Below are 17,048 nucleotides of genomic sequence, written 5' to 3' on the forward strand. Positions count from 1 at the left end.
ATTAGATGTTAGGAAGAAATTGTTTATTCAGAAGGTAAGGAGGTCCTAGAAGAGGTTGCTGAGAGAAGCTTTGGATGCTCCATGCTGGGAAGTTTTCAAGGCCAGGCTGGATGGGGTGTTGAGCAACTCAGTCTAGTGGAAAGTGTCCTTGCCTATAGCAGGGGGCCTCAAACCAGATGATCTGTAAAGATCCCTCATGTCTAAACCATTCTGTGATTCTAAAATAAGATTATATAATAAATTTAGGTTCAAAGGAATCTTGGAGAGGTCACATAGGCCAGCCTCTTGTTCATGTTGAATCCAGGCCAGGTTGCTGAGGGCTTTGACCAGGCGAGTCTTGGAGGCCTCAGCGAATGGTGTTTCACAGCCTCCTGCAGCAGCTTGTTCCTTTGATTACTTATCCTCAGAGTAAAATAGTATTTCCTTTGTATCCAACAGAAAGCTTCCCTGTGTTAATTAATCTCATTCTCCTGCTATGCATCACAGAAGAGAGTCTGGCTCTGTTTTCTCAGTAGCCTTCCATACATAATGCAAGATTGCTATGAGGTCCCACAAAGCCTTCTCTTTTCTGAACCAAACAAGCCCATCTCTCTCAGCCTCTTCTTTATCCTGTGCTTTCTCCCCTGACTTATTGGTCCTTTGCTGAACTTGGGTTCAGCTTGTTGGCATCCTTCTTGTATTGGAGGACCTAAAATAATGCAGTTTTCTAGATGTGGTCACATGAGTACTGAATAAACAGCAGTTGCTGCTACACCTGATGATTTACCGCAGGCTGCTTGTAGCCTTTATTGCTGCTGGGACACACTATTGATTCTGCTTTAGCTTGCTGTCACCCAGGGACCGCATCACCTTTTCAGCTGAGTGGCTTCTCAACCTGCAGTGTTACAAGGAATTCATCTCAGATGCTTTTGCCCTTGCTGGATTACATGAGGCCTCTGTAGGCCCAGTCTCCTCTCATCTATCAAGGTTCCTCTGAATGGGGCTCTGACCTCTGTCAACTTTAGCTTTGTTCTGGGACTGAACTGGCTACCAGCTGTCTTCAGGAAACACTGGATGGATGGACAGATGACTGACTGGGTTATGTGCTTTGAGTGGGCCAAGTATTCTATTGCCAGTAAAGGCATTTGCAGGTTACGTGACAAGTTACTGACCCTTTTGAGGTCAGGCTTTATCAGTCATCTGAGATTTTTGAGTAACTTAACAGGTACTGACCAATTTGTAGGATTAACTAACAAGGGGAGTAACTCTGAATTCCTGTTGCACACAATTTCTGGCAGTGTCTGTATGGAAAAAACATCTTTCTTTCTATTAGTGCATTAACCAAGGTGTTAAGTACAAGGTGTAAGCAGTTCTACTTAGTGCTGGCTAGGTTTGAAATCCTTTTTTTCTTGCATGCTGTGAACATAGAACTGATTCTTGTGCTGTCCTTCCTGGTCACTGTTTAGTTAAATGCAAAAACTGGAACTTGCTGAGTTACCCTTGTATAAACCAGGGGTTTTTTTCTTACTTTACTTTCAGGCATACCCAGAATATCTCATTACATACCAGATTGTGAAACCAGAAGCTCCCTCACAGACAGCAACAGCAGCAGAACAAAAGACCTAGTAGCTTCAGAGCAGTGAAGAAGGATGTGACTTCAATCTTGGACTGGATGGATACGTGTTTCAGAAAATCAGTATCACATAAAATTCTTAACAACCTGGAAATAAGCTGTATGTCTTCTATAAAGCATTGCTGTCTTGATGAATATGGTATGAGTAACTCTTGCATACTCGACTGCTACTGTTCCTCTTGAGGAAAGTTTACAAGGGACTGCCTTTTAATAACATATCTCAGGCTCCTAGTCTCTGCAGTTACCATGTATAAAATAATACTGTTTTGATCTAGACCTTGGGAACATTATTGTGCAAACGGAAGTCTTTATTGGTGCCATCTCACATGCTAAAATTTCAGACACTACTTTTCTAGTTATTTTATTTGCAGATAAATTGCATTAAGCCCATCTTTTTTTTTTCAGCATACACCATTCATTTCCTGTTTTCAAGAGATCCTATTTATTCTCCTTTTATATTCTGAAGTTGAGCCAGAACCTTCTTGAAGATATTTTGCACAAAATCAAGTCGACTAAAATCATTAACAATGCAATATAAATTTCATCTGAGGAGGGACTAGGTCAAGTTCTTCGATATAGGGGGTTTTTTGCACACCTCTGAGCAAACGATAACATGAGTGAGTGTAACTTTAGAGTGGAAACAAACCATGTCAGTTTGCTGCTTTGTCTGTGTGAGTTTTCTGGGGGAAGCCCTGGGAAGAGTTTGCAAGGGTAAAACCAGCTCTTGTGCTTGGAAGGACTTCATGAAACAGGTCCATGTCCTCTGCTGGCATCTCTAAAAGAACATTTTATAAGGCTTCTGTTAAGTACATGCAGCTTGTGAAATGTTCTCCAGTTACAGCAGTGTATGGTTTTGCTGGGAGAAGCAGGTGAAAAGTCAGAAGACTTCATACAGGAGGGCGTATCTAGTTCATGTCCCTCTGTAAGATGAGACCCCGTAAATGGGTTTCAGGCTGGTCAGGGAGAGTGTACTACAGCAGTTTCCTGTCACATCTTGGTGTGTGACATCACAGTTGAAGAGCTTAAGGGATTTACAAAAGTAATAATTTTTTTAAATATCAATTTTACATTTTGATGAGAACAAAATTTTAAAGTATCGTTTGGCAAGCGGATTTGTTTGCAGGTATACCAGAGTACAAAGCTAGGATTTATCCACTTAATACCCTTCTTCCCAAATTCCCAGGTTTATTTTGCTGGGTAGGAGAAAGTTGTTTTTAAGCATTGCATAGCACAGCATCAGACAGTTTCAAAAGTCCCCCTCATGGTGGATATGGATTTAACAAAAGTAGAAACTGTTTCTTTTTTATAGTGTTTTACAGTTTCAGAGAAGGTTGAAGATCAAGACCTGTTAATTTTTTTCCTAACAACCAATGCCAGGAAATGTGCTTCAGTGTTGCCCATGTAACAACTGGAGGAAAAAATGTTCCTTTGGACACAACACGCTGTGCATTTCCCTATCAACCAGCACTATCTGATGATCCAGTTCATGCATTCAGGTTTTATCCCCCTTAAAGCAAGGAAGCAACAGAATAGTGTGCTTTTATTTCATAAAAATATACGTGCTCCCCACAAGTGGGATTTTGCTAACATGTTTGGGTAAAACAGACTTAAACCTGAAGACCTTTTCACTTTCAGCATTAAACACAACATTTTTGTTTTTAACATTAAGGCATTAATGTTGAAGCAAGTCATCCTCACAAGAAATTTTACCCACTGTAAAATCAGTCATTTGATGCAATATGGCTACCTGAACATCATCTGTTTGTAATATCTCTAAAGAAAACCTTAGAAATAGCAATACTCCAACAGAACTTGAACTCTGAGTTTTACTTTTCTTGAGCTGACAGTGGATATATGGTTCTCGCTTCATTCTGTGACCTGATTAACTATGTAGCTTTGAAGTTCCATGCAGGCTCTAGCCTAAGTTGTCCTTTTAAACAAATTTCATTGATAAAATTGGGTGCTTGTATTTTGGCTACTTGTTTCATGGTGTTAGGATTGCAAAGATCACCACTAGGCTTTGAAGCTTTGTATTCGCCATTTAAGTTTGGGGTTTGTTTTTCATTTAGTTAATAATGCAGTGAGGGGATGTGCCTGTCTGCACTAGGGTTTCAGATAGTGGCCTGAGCGAGTGCTGCCCTCCATCCCCAGTTAGACATAGTTTTAAATGGTGAAACAGCTGTGCTACTTAGGTGAGCAAAATGGTTAATGTGGGCACGAAAGTTAAAAGCTTTACATCTTTCAAAAACAAGAACAAATCTAAAAAGTAAAACCCCACTGAGCCCACACCAGATGCTGTTCTTGCTTGTTGTTTCTATGTGGTTGTTGAACTAATGGCTAGTCTGGAATCCTTTTGCAGCCTGGAACTTCTAGAGGATAAAAATAGCCTGGAGGAGACTGAGGGGAGACCTCACTGGGGTCTTCAACGTCCTCATGAGAGGAAGTGAGGGGCAGGTACCAATATCTTCACTCCTGTGACCGGTAACAAGACTGGAGGAAACAGCATGAAGCTGAGTCAGGGGAGATTTAGGTTGGATGTAAGGAAAAGGTTTTTTACCCCAGAGGGTGGCTGGGCACTGGAACAGGCTCCCCAGGGAAGTGGTCACAGCACCAAGCCTGACAGAGTTCAAGAAGTGTTTGGACAATGCTCTCAGGCACATGGTGTGACTCTTGGGGCTATCTTGTGCAGAGCCAGGAGTTGAACTAAATGATCCTGATGGGTCCCTTCCAACTCAGCATATTCTGTGATTCTACTTTCCAGTATCTTTGAACTGCCAGTGTTAATGTTTCTGATGTTCTGTGCAGAGTAAAGGTGCTGTGTGAGGAAATCATTTTGCAGTGGTTTTTGTCTCGTAATGACGTGATCTCATATCCGTTTGTGGCCAGACACAGAGGAATACCCAGGCCTGATGATGCACCTGTGTGTTGTAGAAACCTGTGCAGGAGTAGCATATGTTGTCTTTGTAGCTCCTCTTACAGTTCAAAACAAAGTGAGGATCTGCCCATCAATATCAAAGTTACTCATGAAAAACCTGGTTGTGGTTTTGGTGGTAGAGCTGCATTTGGCAGGTTGTTAACGGTACAGATGCTGCTGCTTTAGCTGGGGGAGTTAACTACAATGGGACCTTAAAAATGCCATGACCCCATAACCAGGCAGTTGCTGCCTCCTGAGAAATGAAGTTTTTGACTTCCTGAGAAGAGCAGTCCCATGATATTGGGATGCGCATATGCAGCATTGGATCACCAGTGGAGGCACAGCAGGAGCTGAGAATGTAAGAATGCTCAGGGCTGGGAGACCAGGGACAGAACTTGGTGTCTGCTGGCACAAGGGACAATGTGTCTCTCAGGCCTGTTGATTTTTGTCAGTGTCCCTTTGAGGCAGCATTTTGAAACTTTTGTGTAGTTTTGTGACAGAACTTTAATAGGCAAAACAGAAAGAAAAGTCACCATCTAACAAAGGAGAGAGGGTTCTGCCCTCCATTGCTGAAACTGTTTCCATGAGGCTGATGACTTAGATACCTGGTGCAGAGTGACATTACAGTCTGAATGCTGTCAACAGAACTTTTGTTAGGATTAAAAGCAGACAGTACAGTACCTTAATAAGGTATATTTTATTTTCTCATTTTTATCTACCAGTTGTGTTTGATCCCAGCTCCACAGAGACTGTTATAAACCTCTTCTACTAGTTCCACCATGTTGCAGTCACTATTGGTTTTCTAACCTCTGTTTCGAGTGTTCGCATATGATGCAATTAAATCCCACTGCATTGTGTAGCAGGAATTTATTTTGCCTGCAGACCTGAACTTTGCTTGTTTGTTATGGGAGTACCCCAAAAGAAAATTCTACACTGTGGCAAAAAGAAAACCCTGCAAAATGTTCTGCAGTGTTGGCTCTGATGGGCAGCAGACACAGAAAAGGCATGTGGTACAGGGGAGGGAGTAGCTCCTGGACCAGGGCGCTTTCTTGTCTCTGGAAACCAGCTGTTCCTACTGTTTATTGTAGGTTAGAGGAGGTGTCTCCTCCCTGTGAATGTGTGAGGTGCTGAGGGATGCAAACATGTTGTGCCACTGTGGGGCCCGTGAGAGCTGCTTAAGCAGGTGGCGAATCTCAAAAAAGCCTCCTGCATCCCTGCAGTGATGTCAGAGTTTCTGCACAGTTCATGCACTGCCTGCAATTTCCATATGGGACTGTTAACAGAAATTGCCCTGAACAGGTTTTTCCAAGATGGGCAGAAGGGTCCAGCCATAAAACAGATTAGTTTGAACATTGCTAATCATTCTCAGAAGCTGAGTGTCAGGAAATGTGTGAATTTCTTTTCAGTGGGATTTCCCTGTTTCCATGCTGCTTTGCTACAGAAAGTCTAGCTCAGAAGTCTAAAGTGATGTGCATCTAATGCATGCTTCAGTTTTGTTGAGCTGAGTCTTTGTGCAGCATTGTAAGCCCAGAGAGGGAAGACCCAGGAAAGCACAGATTCAGTTCTTGCCTCATGTAGCAAGTGGCTTGTGAACCTCCACAGGCTTGAATCCATTGGTGGTGGTGGCCTGGTGCAGTCCAGAGCATGTTCTCCTGGTTTTTCAGAGTGGCAGGACACGTGTGCAGAGATGGAGAGGCAGTGTTCCCACCTGTCTGAACACAGAGTAGATGTAAAGCCCAGGGGATTGGGGAACACTGTACGTGTGTTAAAATCTCTGAAGCAAGGTGAATGAGCCTGGGAATCTGTAGGGGACATGGGAAGCAGATGCATTTCCATTACACTGACACATATGCCTGTCAAGTCACATTATCTGACTGTTTCTGATGTAACAGTCTTGCTGAACCTGTTGGTGGCAAGTTCTAGTGGTGGTCCCATTAATTACTAATTTCGATTATTAGAGTCTCTGTTATTAAGATAATTTTGACACTTTCTTAACATCTGCAGAACTTGCTTCAGCTTTGGAAATTGAAATGGGGATTTTCTGTGCTGCAGTCCCATGAGCTTGTGCTTTGTCATTCCTAATTGCTTTCTCTGGCAACCCTGATGGCAATGTAGCTGGGGGTTGAATTTCTAGACCTTTCTTTTGTGTAACTTGTTTTCATAACTAGCCCTGTATGTGTCCTCTCTTAGTTGCCAATTACCTGGAGCTGGGATATCATTTATTTATTTCTTCTTTTACCTTCTCTCTCAAAGTTGAAGACGATGGGCAGGTTCTCAGCCTACCTACATGGTGGACTTTAGGTAACATCTCTGTAACAACTGAGTTTGATCTATAAATGTGCTTGGCTAAATGTCTGATCTGCAATACTTGTAATAGTTTAAAAGTCAATAAATACATTTTTAACAGTTGCTCTGTGAAAATGGAATGTGTGCACAACCTGCTGTTCTGTCTTGGTCTTAGGACAAATTTGCTCCAGCCGAACTGTTGAAAACAGTTTTTATTTTTATTTTCTCCAAACAATGTTTTCTCCCTCCCTCAGGCAATAAATAAAAAGTTAATTTCTAGAAAAAAAAAAAAAAAAGAAGAACAAAACCATACATATGTACATCAGCCACACAGGCATCTTGTGTGTTGGATTGGACTGGAGAGAAGGACAGAGGTAGGGTGGGAAATAAGGCTCCAGGTGGGTTGAAGATGAGGCATTTTCAAGGCTTGGACCAAAAGCTGCAGAAATGTTGCACAGGTGAACAAGACTCAGCACAGGAAAAGGGCTGGTCATGAGGTGGGAGAAGCTTGAAAATGCTGGATGGATGACACCTCTGGGCCAGCCTGTCCTCCACCCTGCAGCTTCTCTCTTCCATTATAGCCCACCCCTGTCCCATCCTGCTGCCTTTGGAAGAAGAGCAGCAGTGGGACTGGTGGAGAGGAACCTGAACAGAGCAATCAAAAGCAGCCCAGACTGCTGCCCCCACCCCTTCTTTCTCATCCTAAAGCCACAGGAGATTGGACCTAAGTTTTGTAGAAACCAGTGATCCACAGAGGCAAGAAAAGAGGCATTTCAGACTACATCTCTCCCTCCGAACCACTTCCCAACCACACAGATTGCTCTCCCCCACTGGAATGGGCTCAGCTGGTGACTTGGCAGGTGCCTACCAGCTCCTGCCTCATCTCCCCAGCCACTGGCAGGGCTGAGGTTGAGTGCAGGCAGCCCTGTGCTATCACTCCTGCTTGCCCCAAGGCCCTGCCTGCAGTTCTGCTTGTCCAAAGTGTATCTGGCTCAGGTAAGCAGCACCCACCACACACACAGAGATTTCTCTGCAAGGGGGAAGGCTGCTGCACAATAAAAACAGGGTATGCTCCCTTGTCAGCCTTGATGAGCTGGGGGCAGAAACATGGGGAGAAGGGGAGGTGTAATAAAACAAGACAGTAAAATAGGGATGGAAACACATGAAGACCAGGCACTTGAGGAAACCCAGTATACTATTTTTTTTTCCTCCCCAAAAGAGCCTGGACAATGTCAAGGTTTGTGGCTTTTAAAACTTCCGTGCTTTCAAAACATAACAATAAAAAGCAAACAAACCAAGATGAGGTAAGAAATCTCTCTACGAAAAAGATGTCGAGTCCAGGGTGAATGGCAGTGTCCGGCACTATTGCTTAACATCACAGGGCTCCACGCCCCCTGCATGCCTGGCACTACCTGCCCGGCTGGCCTCGGCCCTGAGCTAACAGCTGGGCGACGTGGTGATGGGGCTGTGCAGGTAGGGGAGGCTGCTGGGGGTGGCATGGACACCGACAGACACGGGGAAGCTGAAGACAAACTGCGAGGTGGGGGTGGAGGTGGCCTTGCCCCGCTCCCGCAGCGTCCCCGAGGGGCTGACGGCTTCCACTGCGTATGAAGTGGCCAACACCTGCGACTCGAACTGCAGCAGCTGCCCCATGAAGCTGAAGTTGGGGGAGATGATGCTCCGGCGCTGCTTGACAAACTCAAAGGCCTCCTCTAGCTTGACGCGCTTCTTCATCATCAGGTACGCCAAGCAGATGGTGGCTGAGCGGGAGATGCCAGCCTGGCAGTGCACCAGGACCCGGCCACAGCACTCCTTCACTGAGTCTGGAGGGCAACAGGGGTGAGATATGAGACCCACACCCTTCCACCATGGCCCAACCCCTCACCAAACCTGCAGGTGGGGGCTGACCTCCCTCCCACCAATGGACACAACATCTCTGCACAGGCACTCACCAATGTACTCAATTGCCTCCATGAACCAGGAGCTGATGTCAGCTTTGTGGTTATCCTCCACAGGGATACACTTGTACTGGTAGTGCCCCTCGAAGTGGTTGGGGCAGTCTGAGGAGACGTTCAGCAGGGCTGTGATGCCCAGTGCATCAAGCATGTCCCGCCGGGCTGCGTGGTAGGCGCTGCCAAGGTAGAGGAAGGGAAGAATTTCCACAGGCCCACCCTGTTACAGAGAAAAACAACAGATATGGGGTTGACCAGAGGACTGCGGCAGGCAGGACACACATCCAGATGGCTTGGAAACACTGAGCTGTGCAGCAACCTGGCACCTGATCCAGGGCCCTCAGAAGAAGGAGCAGAAGCTGCCTTCCTGAGGTGCTGAACCTACTTCAAGCCCTCCCTCTCCCTCTCTTTGTCCTGTTCAGAAACAGGCAGGTGTGGGTTAACAGGATTTGGGCTTGTCCACTCTTTGGGGCACACAAACACCCTGGGATTAGGAGGACCACCATGCTCTCCCATGAGAGGAAAGGAAGCTCCACAAGCCCCAGATGAGGGAGAGCAGAGAGACTCCCATCGGAGCAGGTTGCAATGCTGGAAGGGCAGTCAAAATAGATAAGCACTAGGGCTTCTAGACATACCTGGTCATGAAAGGGGGTCCCACAGGAACTGCAGCCCAAATCCAGGGGCTCAGCGCTGGTGGGGGGTGACACATTGCTCAGGGACTTGGTTTTTGCACAGAATTCAGGATACTCCGAGGAGAAGCGCTCATAGCCCCCTGCAAGAAGAGAGGCACAAAGTGTTATCCCAGACTGCTTTCACAGGACTTCAGAACGGCGCAGCCAGAGATGCCCTTGGCCACTAGATGATGCTACAGCGATGGAGAGTGGCCTCCTGCCCCAGGAGGAGCAGTCCGGCTCCTGGCAGCAAGGGGGGAATCCCTGAGGCCCCACCATTCCCTTGGAGCAAGAGCACCAAGTGCAACGACCTTGGCCACCCAAAGCCTCTGGTCCAGGGTTTAGTCCCCTGCATACTGCTGGCCAAAACCCCAGACTGAGGCCAAGGTTGGTCTCTGAGACAATGAAAAGAGGATTTATTTAAATGGGAAAAGCTGCTCCAAGGCCAAAGACTGTTCTGGTCTCATCTTCCCTTGATACATCATTTTGTCACAAAACACAGGCAGGTCTCCCTTTCCCAGCTTGGCCCTCCAGCTCAGAGCTCCCAAAACAACAGACGAGGAAAGCCCTCGCTCTGGTCAGGTATAGCCAGGCTGACCCCACAGCCCAGCTGCCCTCAGAGAGGTGCAAGCTGAACATGGAGCAGCTTGTCCCTTTGACCTGCTGCCAGGGGAATAAGCACAGGGGATGTCAGGACTTCGTCATGGCAGGCAAAACAAGAGCAAACCCCACTGAGTTCCCAGGACAGGGAAACTTCAGTGTTGGCTGCCAATAAACACTTCTGGTGAGATTTCCTTCTCTCATTCAAATCAAATCAACAACTGTGACATGCTTGTAGGATGACTTTGAGCCTCAAAATCAATGAAAATCAAGTATTTTACTATCACCACAGGACTCCAGCTAGACCAAGCCCTGACTCCCAGGATGGTTCCTGAAGACTCAAACCAACTGCAGGATCTAAGCCTGCAGATTTCAGCTTACCAGAGCATGCAGCAGGACACATCTTTCTTATCCAGCTCTGAGACTGCCCTGAACAAGGCTGGAGATATCCAAGACCAATGCATGCAAGCATCTCAAGCAACCCCGGAATCCCTAGGCAGCTAGAGCCCGATACTGCCAGCATCCCAGTGTCCTCTGTGGTTTCCTCCCCCTACAAAAGGAAGGGCTCTCGTACCTTAAAGCAGAACCGTGCAGATGCATCACTGCATTTGCATTGTCCCTCCCACGCAGCCAGGACAGTTTGCAGAGGCTGCATTTCCCTGGCCTGACATCCCTTTACAGTCCTACTGCTTCGATTTGAAAGAGCATCCAAAACCAAGAGCCCTTGTTAGACAACTTCCAGGGATCTGGTCCAAAAATCCCTGGATCCTGCATCCCACTCCAGTGGTCATCACACCATGAGAGGGAAAAGCTGCCCAGGGTGATGGGCAGAAACATCTTGGAAAGAGCGTTTCTTGGAAAGGAAAGAGACCTTTCCAAATGTTTCTCTTCAATGACTCTCATCAGATTTAATGCTCGGTGAGCCAAGCACCACATCCAGCAGCTCCTGGCTGCACACGCCGACCCTGCCCGGCACAGGAGCCAGGCAGAGCAGGTGCCCATTGCCAAGCAACACCCAGCCGGGCTGTTTCACAGGGAACCTGGCAGCAGCCTGACCTGCAAAAACACATCTGGATCTTCATCGTGACCTGCACCCAACAAATGTGCATTTGGGCATGCACAGCTCTGGGTTAGTGCAGCTCTCAAGGAACAAGAGCAAGATTATTTTAGTAGCTCTGTGGTACGAAAGGAAGAAGACTGTAGTGCTGAGACTGAGTCTCTTGGAGCCTGTTCCTTAAAAAGGCTCCCATTCCAACCAACCTCCCACGAGAACCACAGGGACACCAGAAGCTCCCAGCTGACAAAGGCCACCCTTGAAGCAGAGCAGCATTTCCTGACACATTCGTGGCTCCAGCACCACGCTGGCTCACGGTGAAGGAGCCTGCTCCTGAGTGAGCCCTTGCTGTGCAGGCACTCCCGCAGCAGCACATCGTATCTCATCCTTGGAACAGCTCCTGCTGCTTTTACTGTATCTAGTACAACTGAAGTGCTAGTTCCTCCATCTATCAAGCCTCCTAATGGATTTGCTACTCTGCATACACATCCTCACCCCTGCTGTAAGTAAACGAAGGAATAAATTGACTCTCAGGCTGTAAACAAAAAAGAAAAAGCCCCACAGAGCTCACCCAGGAACCCCAGCTGAGCATCCCCCGCCCCTAAATCATCTCAAGGCAATTCTCAGGACCAGCAGCTCCAAATGTGCACAACTTCTCATTTAATACACGGCAGAGTGGGGAAGCCCTGATCCCTGCTGTAGCCGCAAAAGGAGCAGAGAGGTATCCCCGGGTCTTCTGCCCGCTGCAAAGGGACATCGGCGTGACAGCAGGTATTTGACCCTGCACAAACACCTTCTCTGCACCGTGGGGCTGGGGATGAACTCAAACAAAGCGTGGGGGGATTTCCCCCCCACACGCTCACGTCCCCCAGGTCCCAGGCAGGGGCACGGGGCCCGCTCGATGCCCCTGAGCCGGCTAAGACCGCCCGGGCACCCACGCACGGGGCTGATGGCCGCGCTGCGACCGTCCCGGGACCCCAGCTCCGGGCAGCCCAGCCCCGGTGCGCGCGGCCCCCCAGCCCTCCCGCCGGCTCCCAACTTCTGGCAGGACCGCCGGAGACGGGAGAAGGGAGCGCCCTGCCCGGGGCGCGGCGAGGCCGGACCCGCATTGCCGAGCGGGGGCGGCTGTCCGCGGCCACGTCCCCGCCGTCATTCCCGGTGTCCCCGCCGCCCGCTCCCCCCCGCCGGTACCTGCCAGGAGCCGGATGTCGGCGCGCGCCGTGTCGCGACGGAGCGCGCGCACCACGAGCGCCACGGTGCTGTCCTCGCGCAGGGCCTCCGCGCGCGGGCTGCGCTCGTCGTACACCACGACGGCGGCGTAGAGCCCGGCCCGCAGCCGCGCCCGCACCTCGCCCTCGGCCGGCAGGATCTGCTCCAGGCTCACGGCGCCCTTGGCCCGCCGCCGCACGATCGTGTTGCAGCGCACGTTGAGCGCCCCGCGGATGTGTCCGGCGCTGTGCGCCAGGAAGGGGCGGCAGTCCAGCACCAGGCACCGCGCGGCGCCGCCGGGCCCGGCCTCGTCGCGGCACACGAGCCGGCGCAGCGCGCTGCCCTCCATCTCGCGCAGCCCTCGGTGGCCACCATGGCGGGGGGAGCGCCCGCCGCGCCCCGCGCCCGCCGCCCGCGCCGCTCGCGCACCCCCGCGCGCGCCGCGCGCAGCCTTTACTACCCGGCGGCGGCCGGCGCGCGCCCCCGCCCCGCCCCGCCCCGCCCATTCGCGCCGGGCCCGCATGAATGGAGGGGAGGCGGCGCGCGGGAGCGGCGACGTCACCGCCTCCATTCACAAAAAAAAAATCCGTCCGCGCCGCCGGCCGGCCGCGGGTTGTGAATGGGGGAGAGAGGCGGGCCGCGCCGCGCCTTTGTCACCGCGGGGCTGCGCGGTGTCACCCCCGCCGGGACCCCTGCGGGTCACACACGCTGCGGGGCACACGCACGTGCACACACGCGTGTGCGCGCACCGCTGGGCACACGCGCACATGCACATGCTGCAGGGCACGCGCCCACGTGCGCGCACACACACACACACACACTCAGGCACACGCACACGTGGCCGGGCACACGCTGCGCACATTCCTCTTCCTTTGTCCCACTGCTACTGTTTTGTTTGGACTGCTTGCCGCGGCGGAGCGGGGGCGGGGGCGGGCACTAAGCAGGGCCCGCTGTCAGCTCTGCAGGGTCCCTCTGGGTCCTTCTGACTACATATCTGCCACGGCCGCGCTTCCCCTGTCAGAAAATGACATCTCATTAGCTGCAGAGTCTTAAAAACACTACAGCATCCTGCCTGTGAAGTGACTCTGTGGAGGGGGCTCTTCGATTTAACTCCTCGCATAGAGGAACACTATTTTCGGCTAAAAGCCTTAGGAGTAAATGCACAGCCCTGAAGTGTCCCAGGAGGGTCTTCCCATAACCACTACCCAAACACCGAGCAATCATTTCACCCCAAAGTCCCCTTTGGGACTGTTTTCAAACAGAAGCAGTGCCGCAAACCACAATGCTCAGGGCATTTCCTGCACGGAGATGCCGGCCAGTCCCAGGTGAGTCTGCTTCAGAGACCTGAGGGTGTTCAGCTATCCCGATGTGGACCTGGATGTGGTGGGTGTAAGGTAGGGACCCAATGGTTATTCAAACCCATCTGCCCCGTCACTGTTTTTCACAGAGGGCAGCACTTGGACAGGCAGCTTGACTTCCCCTCCCCTGCGTGCCCGGCCGCTGTTTACTCGGGCAAGGCACGGGAACACCTTGCTGTGTGTGCCTACCTGGGAGGACTCCAGCCTACCACGCACGTTCAAGATCTACAGCTGGTGACACTCCTGCATCCCGCTGCCGCCTCTCCTCTACACTCTGCTCTCTGACCGCTGCTGGATTCTCCCCTCGGTCTGAGTCAGCCTGATCTTTGCACCTGTGGCTTTTGCGTGCTGTGCCAACCCTTCGCCAGCCAAGTGGAATCAGATGAGCTGTGGGGGAAACATAGCTGCCGTTTGTGTAATACACCCCAGTCCAGGAATGTATTAGAGCCTTTTGCCTAAGGAAGGCTAATCATCTCCCATTCCAACCTGCATCAAACACAAGGATAGCAAAACCCTATTTCTACTGAAGTAAAGGAGACTCTGGGTGGCCAGTGACATGCCAGAGACATTCTTTCCTCCTTTGGAGAATGCTGTCAGAGACAAAAACCTCAAACTGAGAAATTTGATTACAAACTAATTGGAAACTATGCTCTCATACCAACAATACTTTAACTCAACTTGGATCATCAAAATGCCTTAAAAAGTTTTGCTCAAGGCCTGATGCCAAAATATGTTGTTCCCTTTGTTCCTCTAGGGCAGATGTTGGCCGCTACCATGTGATGAGCTAGCCTGCAGTCTCCAATGCCTTCTGCACTATCCAGTCTAGCTTTTACACTAAAATTGGATAACCAAGGACACAAAGTGTATGTCCTTGGACGCAGGCCTATCATCCTAATTTTTCCCTCTCTGGTCCAGCATATGACTGGGACAAACTGATCTGAGGTGGGAGAGGAATGCAATATTGTCATGGATGCAGGAAGGGGCATTTAGGCTGATGTCCCTGGATGTTTGCAAGAGCAGTGATGGAGGACATTATTTCAGGGTGGAGTGTGAAAGGATGTGTGTACATGAGCATCCGGTGTATGAGCATCCGGTGCATTCAAGTGTTTCCATGTGCCTGAACCCTTTCCCCACTCTTCATCCCTTCCTGCTGTCTGTCTAGATGTGGTAGGTTCTTGGCTCTTTCTTCCTGGAAAATAAACTGCACCCAGCCAGGCTCCTGGGAATACCACTGTGTACCCACACCGGGCATTGTCGCGGCTGTGCTCCTGGCTGGTCACGTCTGGAGCTGGTGCTGTGCTGGGGATGGTGGCTCACAGACAGCTGCCAGTGGAGAAATTGAACCCAAAGGTGAGAGTGCCCAGAATGAACCAAGCCAATGCCACCCAGCCAGGATACACCACTGGAAGAGAAGTGATCTCCCTCACTGCAGTTAACTCAAGAGGAGATCTAATTAACTTTATTTATGGAGGTGTTAAGAAGGGAGTCACCAAAAATGCTCACAAGGCAGAAGCCACAAGGCAAAAGAAGCAGCACAATTACGTGGGGTGGAGGGGCAGGGTGTATGGAAAGGACTGGGGAAAGGGGGTGGGGATGGGAGAAGACCACACAGCTTTATGTCCTGACTTTGTAAACCCAGAGAAGTGCGAAAGCTAATATTCCTGTCAAACAGCATCTGTATGGTGCAAACTGAAATATATCCCGCTGGAAAACAAACCACCGTAAGGAAAGAGAGAGAGAGAGCAAGAGACATTCATTTCCTTTACAGCAGAGTCAAGGAATAATCTTTTATAGGGCCCTGGCCTGAAGAGGCAATTGTTGAAAGAGGCTGAAGGGAAATGAATTGTCAAAGGAGGCACATATTTGGATGATTAAATATCAATATGTACCTTGAATTAAGAAACAGGAATTTACACCTCATCTCACTGTGGCAGTGAAAACCAAATTAGAGTCAGACTGTAAATTTGCCAGCCAATAGATACCAATTTGTTTGGCTACCTAAAGGCTTTTTCTGCCCAGAGAAATGCTGAAGCATAAGTTCCCCCGGGTGGGCAATAGCTGCTGTGGGCAGCTCTAAGCTGCTGAGCTCTGTGAGCCCTCTGGGCTCCTCCAGGCTTTCCTGGCTCCTCTCCCCTGGTTCCTGGCCCCACTGTGCACTGATGGAGTCCTGGTGTGTTGTGTCACACTGCAGGTCTCAGCTGCCTGACAGATGTGCCTACCTCTGTGCCACTGGGCAGGAACACTGGCCAGGACTGTGTTATGCTGGAGTTTTCCCAGGAGCTGGACTCCCTCCATCCTCCTGGTCAGCCAGTCAGTGGCTGTATGGCTGTGGATGGACAAAGCACAGAGGTACATCCTCACTGCTCTTGGCACGTGACAGAAGTTGCAGCGTAAAGATGCTGCCACCTTTCCCTGGCAGCTCCCAGCAGTTCAAAGGGTTGAGTGGTTTGCCCTGGCATGTGCAGGAAGCCTTTGGCAGAAATGAAAGGCAGAATCAAGGTCTTAGCAACTTGTAAGTCTGCACTTACCGACAAAACCTGTCCCTCCCCGAGTGCCACAGGGGCATGGTTCCCTTCTGTCCTCATGCAGCACCTTACAGTTCTTTCCATGCAATCTCCCTTCCTCACAGCTTTCCATGCTGGGGAATGCACTCTCCTGTCCACAAAGGGAAGTGCAGCACTGAAAGAGTTAAAAGATTCATGTTAATAAATTCAAGCTGTCTTTTCCTCTAGGGCATATTTACATATTAATGGCGGGGAATTGTAATGAACCTGTCTAGGGAGGCTAAAGGGGAAATTATGCAAGGTTGGCTGAGAAGGTGGAGGAGGGGAAAATGTCCATTTTCAGTGCTTTCCAACCCCTCAGCTGCAAAAGCATGTGACCAACCTAGGCTCCAGGTTGGGACACTCCGGGAGACAATGGAATAGCTACCTACCAGAGGGCAGGTAGCTATTCCAACCCACCTGCATCCCTTCCCCTCCACATAGCTAAGTTTCGCACTGTCCCAGATCTTATTTTAAGCCCAGGTTCACAACAGCATATTTCAGCAAGCATGTCCCAAATCATCACCCCATCCTCCAAGACATCCAGAGAAAATGCAGCTCTTGGTGAGCAGTCACAAGAGCAGCTCATCCACAACTAGTTTTCAGCAGACAATCTCTCAGGGCTTTGCAACAACACTGTGTGTGCTTGGTGCAAGAGGCAAGGGAGCCAGGGAAGGGGATTTGTCCTAGGCTGGGCTGAAGTGCCTCTCTATCCCATCCCTGCTCCTTCACACCACGCTGCTTGAACCCTGCCACAATCTTTTTTGCCTCAATCCCCAAAGCCTCTGCATGCCAGCCCAAAAGCCTTTGACAGCACATGAAAAATGCCAGGAGCTTTGCCAGGTCTGC

At 49.8% G+C, this 17,048-nt stretch overlaps 2 protein-coding genes across 3 annotated transcripts in view; one reads left to right on the plus strand and one right to left on the minus strand.

The window, feature by feature from the left end:
• The window catches only part of TNKS (tankyrase), a 138,109-nt gene extending 131,174 nt beyond the window's left edge, over window positions 1-6,935 (plus strand). The window contains 1 exon segment of the mRNA XM_039550356.1: window positions 1,519-6,935. Coding sequence (XP_039406290.1) covers window positions 1,519-1,605 — 87 coding nt within the window. The 3' untranslated portion in view covers window positions 1,606-6,935.
• On the minus strand, window positions 5,015-16,317 carry DUSP4 (dual specificity phosphatase 4). 2 transcript variants are annotated; one of them, XM_010411781.4, is made up of 4 exons: window positions 16,185-16,317; window positions 9,400-9,536; window positions 8,765-8,984; window positions 5,015-8,635 (listed from the first exon to the last, which is right to left on the minus strand). In XM_010411781.4, exons 1-4 carry the CDS (start codon window positions 16,291-16,293, stop codon window positions 8,250-8,252), a joined length of 852 nt encoding a protein of 283 aa, XP_010410083.3. In that variant the 5' UTR covers window positions 16,294-16,317; the 3' UTR covers window positions 5,015-8,249. The 2 variants fall into 2 exon arrangements, with proteins under 2 accessions (XP_010410083.3, XP_039406291.1); XM_039550357.1 differs by lacking the exon at window positions 16,185-16,317 and adding an exon at window positions 12,281-12,761 and having other exon boundaries at window positions 6,018-8,635.
• Between the last annotated feature and the right edge of the window lie 731 nt (window positions 16,318-17,048).

The sequence above is a fragment of the Corvus cornix genome, chromosome 4, assembly GCF_000738735.6.
Source record: "Corvus cornix cornix isolate S_Up_H32 chromosome 4, ASM73873v5, whole genome shotgun sequence".
In the NCBI taxonomy this organism is placed as follows: Eukaryota; Metazoa; Chordata; class Aves; order Passeriformes; family Corvidae; genus Corvus; species Corvus cornix.